Raw genomic sequence first — 2,982 nt, 5'->3', positions numbered from 1 at the left:
TATAAATTATTTGCCCTACCAAAAAATAAAATTTAAACTAGGACATTAGATGTGACAGTTATTGTATTTTCACACAAAGACATACGGTGTTTATTTTTGTAAATGACTTGGACATTGGTTATAATGGGATAACTCCTCAATTTTTATGGCCATTTTTATGAATATTCATATATTAAAAATAAGAATAAAAATAAAAATAAAAAGCATTCTTATAAACTTTTAAGATTATTGCTAAGAACATTACTCAACTAGGATGATTATGGCCAGAATTGAAAACGACTATATTATATCCGTAAGTTTTTTTATACTTTGTACGAGACACAATTACAAAACATTTGTTCATATATATATATATATATATATATATATATATATATATATATATATATATATATATATATATATATATATATATATATATATATATTCAATTTTTGGTTCTAATAATGGTGATTGTGCCTCTTCCATGAGTCTGAATTCTGGTGAGAGCCACCACCTCCTTACCGGAGAGTCCAGGTCCATCTAATGAAACCAACGGCCGACAAGCAAAATCCCCCACCGGATGTCTAACTGGTCTCGTCGGTGGCATTAGGATTCTTTCGTTAATGTCATTCAGTGTCATATCGCCTTTAAATCCTCCTGGCTTTACTAGTGCAAATGGATACACCACTCTTGGTATCGTCTTCTTTTTTCGCTCCTCAATTCCACCTAATACCAAATAAAGTTTAGAGTGGCACTAAAAAATCCAACATGATGACAAGTGTGTGTAATACACACACATGAAGGTTCATTTAAAATACCCCATAAAATTAATATTATATATATATATATATATATATATATATATATATATATATATATATATATATATATATATATATATGTCATTATCAAAGGAAAAGAACATGCCATTGTCAAAAGGGATTTTAAATCAAACAGTTTTCTTAGTTTTCTTTAAAAAAGAAAAATTCAATATTATGCAGAAATTCTCTATTTCTTTTAAATATAATGATATCTTTAATGTTCATATGGTTATTTTTAACAACCAAAAACTATAATAGTAAAAAATATATAAATTTGATACATAATTTAGTAAACTGAGAATGAAATCCCTCTCTTGAATAGTTACAGAATAAGGAAAACTTAACTTTATAGAAATATAAGATTATATAATTTGAGATGCCCAAAAAATAAGTTTTAATAGAATATTAACAAATTATTTATAAAAAACATCAATTTTGCTCCAACCAAAAATATTTTAGATAAAAATATATTTTTGTATAAAATATCCATTAAACTTGACATTTGTTCTTTAAGTCAAACATTGACTCGTCAAAAGTATGCGTGGTATGCGATTCAAAAACATCATCATTACACCATCATCATCATCATGCAGCTGAGGTTTACTACTTCATTTTCAATTTCTATATATATATATATATATATATATATATATATATATATATATATATATATATATAGAGAGAGAGAGAGAGAGAGAGAGAGAGAAAGACAGGTACCAGTGACGTGATCTGATGAACTTAGGGTTTCCTTTTCAGAGAGAAACTGGCTGTTGATTGAAGTCTTGCTTTGTGAAGATGAAGTTGAGTTATTCCCGCTTACTGTAATTATATACATATTAAAAAAAATGAATAATAATTCAATGCAAATTTAATAAAATAAAAATAGGTGTTGTGTTCTTACCATTAAGCCCACTGAAACTGTCAAAGTCATCAGTGGAATTGAAATCCCAGTAGCTCTGTGGAAAAATTGAATCAAGATATGAAATCTAAGGGATATATACCAACCACAGAAAATAAAAAATTCTTACAATTTATGAAATTAAAAAAGTAAGTATGAAAGGATTACCGGATATGAAGGAGGAGTTGAATTCTGGTAACTGGTTATATGGTGATCATCAGGTGTCATCATCAAGCGGCGTCGTTTCGAGCTGAATTCAAACAACGCATCCTCTAAGTAACCCGATGAGAGATCGGAATTTAACAGCGATTGATCGTAGAATGGTTGAGTATCCTTCGTCTCCATACCTGCACCATAACCTACTACTTATTATCGCCATGCACACACACAAACACACACACATGACACATATAGATATAATTATCGGAATGTTAAATTACAGTGAGAAATGTCTGTGTTGAGAAGTTGATGATTGTAGATTTCCCAACTCAGGGGAGTGCGATGGCTATGTTGGTTGCTAAAGTACGCAATTGAGTGAAGATCGCCCATTTTAACGATCACCGGAGAGAACTGAACTCCGCCGACGGAAAACTTATCTACAGTGAGAATTTCGAGTAAACGACATACATTCTCATGGTATACAGTTTGACAATGGGATTGATGACGAAAGAAAACAGATTTACAGTGAAAATCTGAAGCGAAGGTCGCCCACTTTCATGGCGTATGATATGATATGTTGAATGATATGCAAATGTGTATATATGTAGACGTCGATCCTGCTATCGAAGTTGTACGTTGTGCTTGTTTAGGTGTGCGCCGGTAGCACGAATTTCGAGACACACAAAGGCAAAGTTGTAGTGGGTAAAGAGAAAGCGAAAGAAAGAGAGGAGGAGAATAAAGCTAAGAAGAAATAGTCAGTGAAAAAAAAGAAGAAAAAGACAAAAGTTGAGGGGGGTTTATTGGGATAATCAAAATGTTGGAGGACTACTTTTGATCTTTTGGGGAAGTGTGTGGGGGACTAAATAATTGCAGTAGTTATGATATGATGTTTGTTGGAGTCGTTTTGAGGTAAATCCAAAATTCAAGTGCAAAAAAAGCAATCACACATGCTTATCACACACGATTCAAACCCTGTCTTTTTTTTTTTTGAACTTATCAGATTTAAAATTTAATCACATATTTATTCAATCAACAACTATTATAGATTTTAGACAATAATTAGGTATGGGTTAAAAAGAAGAAATTTTCAAAAAAAAAATGTTATTATATATAAAATAAAAT

At 30.5% G+C, this 2,982-nt stretch overlaps 1 protein-coding gene across 2 annotated transcripts; it reads right to left on the bottom strand.

Moving 5' to 3' along the window:
- Positions 1 to 257: 257 nt before the first annotated feature.
- LOC145100043 (XRI1-like protein) lies at positions 258 to 2,538 on the bottom strand. Of its 2 annotated transcripts, none has more exons than XM_079037471.1 (5): positions 2,142 to 2,538; positions 1,870 to 2,060; positions 1,705 to 1,759; positions 1,521 to 1,622; positions 258 to 708 (listed from the first exon to the last, which is right to left on the bottom strand). In XM_079037471.1, exons 1-5 carry the CDS (start codon positions 2,248 to 2,250, stop codon positions 428 to 430), a joined length of 738 nt encoding a protein of 245 aa, XP_078893597.1. In that variant the 5' UTR covers positions 2,251 to 2,538; the 3' UTR covers positions 258 to 427. The 2 variants fall into 2 exon arrangements, with proteins under 2 accessions (XP_078893597.1, XP_078893598.1); XM_079037472.1 differs by having other exon boundaries at positions 1,870 to 2,048; positions 2,142 to 2,534.
- Between the last annotated feature and the right edge of the window lie 444 nt (positions 2,539 to 2,982).

This window comes from Lactuca serriola, chromosome 4 (assembly GCF_051521515.1).
Source record: "Lactuca serriola cultivar US96UC23 chromosome 4, Lser_US96UC23_V15, whole genome shotgun sequence".
NCBI classification, from domain to species: Eukaryota; Viridiplantae; Streptophyta; class Magnoliopsida; order Asterales; family Asteraceae; genus Lactuca; species Lactuca serriola.
This window is presented reverse-complemented; position numbering and strand designations above follow the sequence as displayed.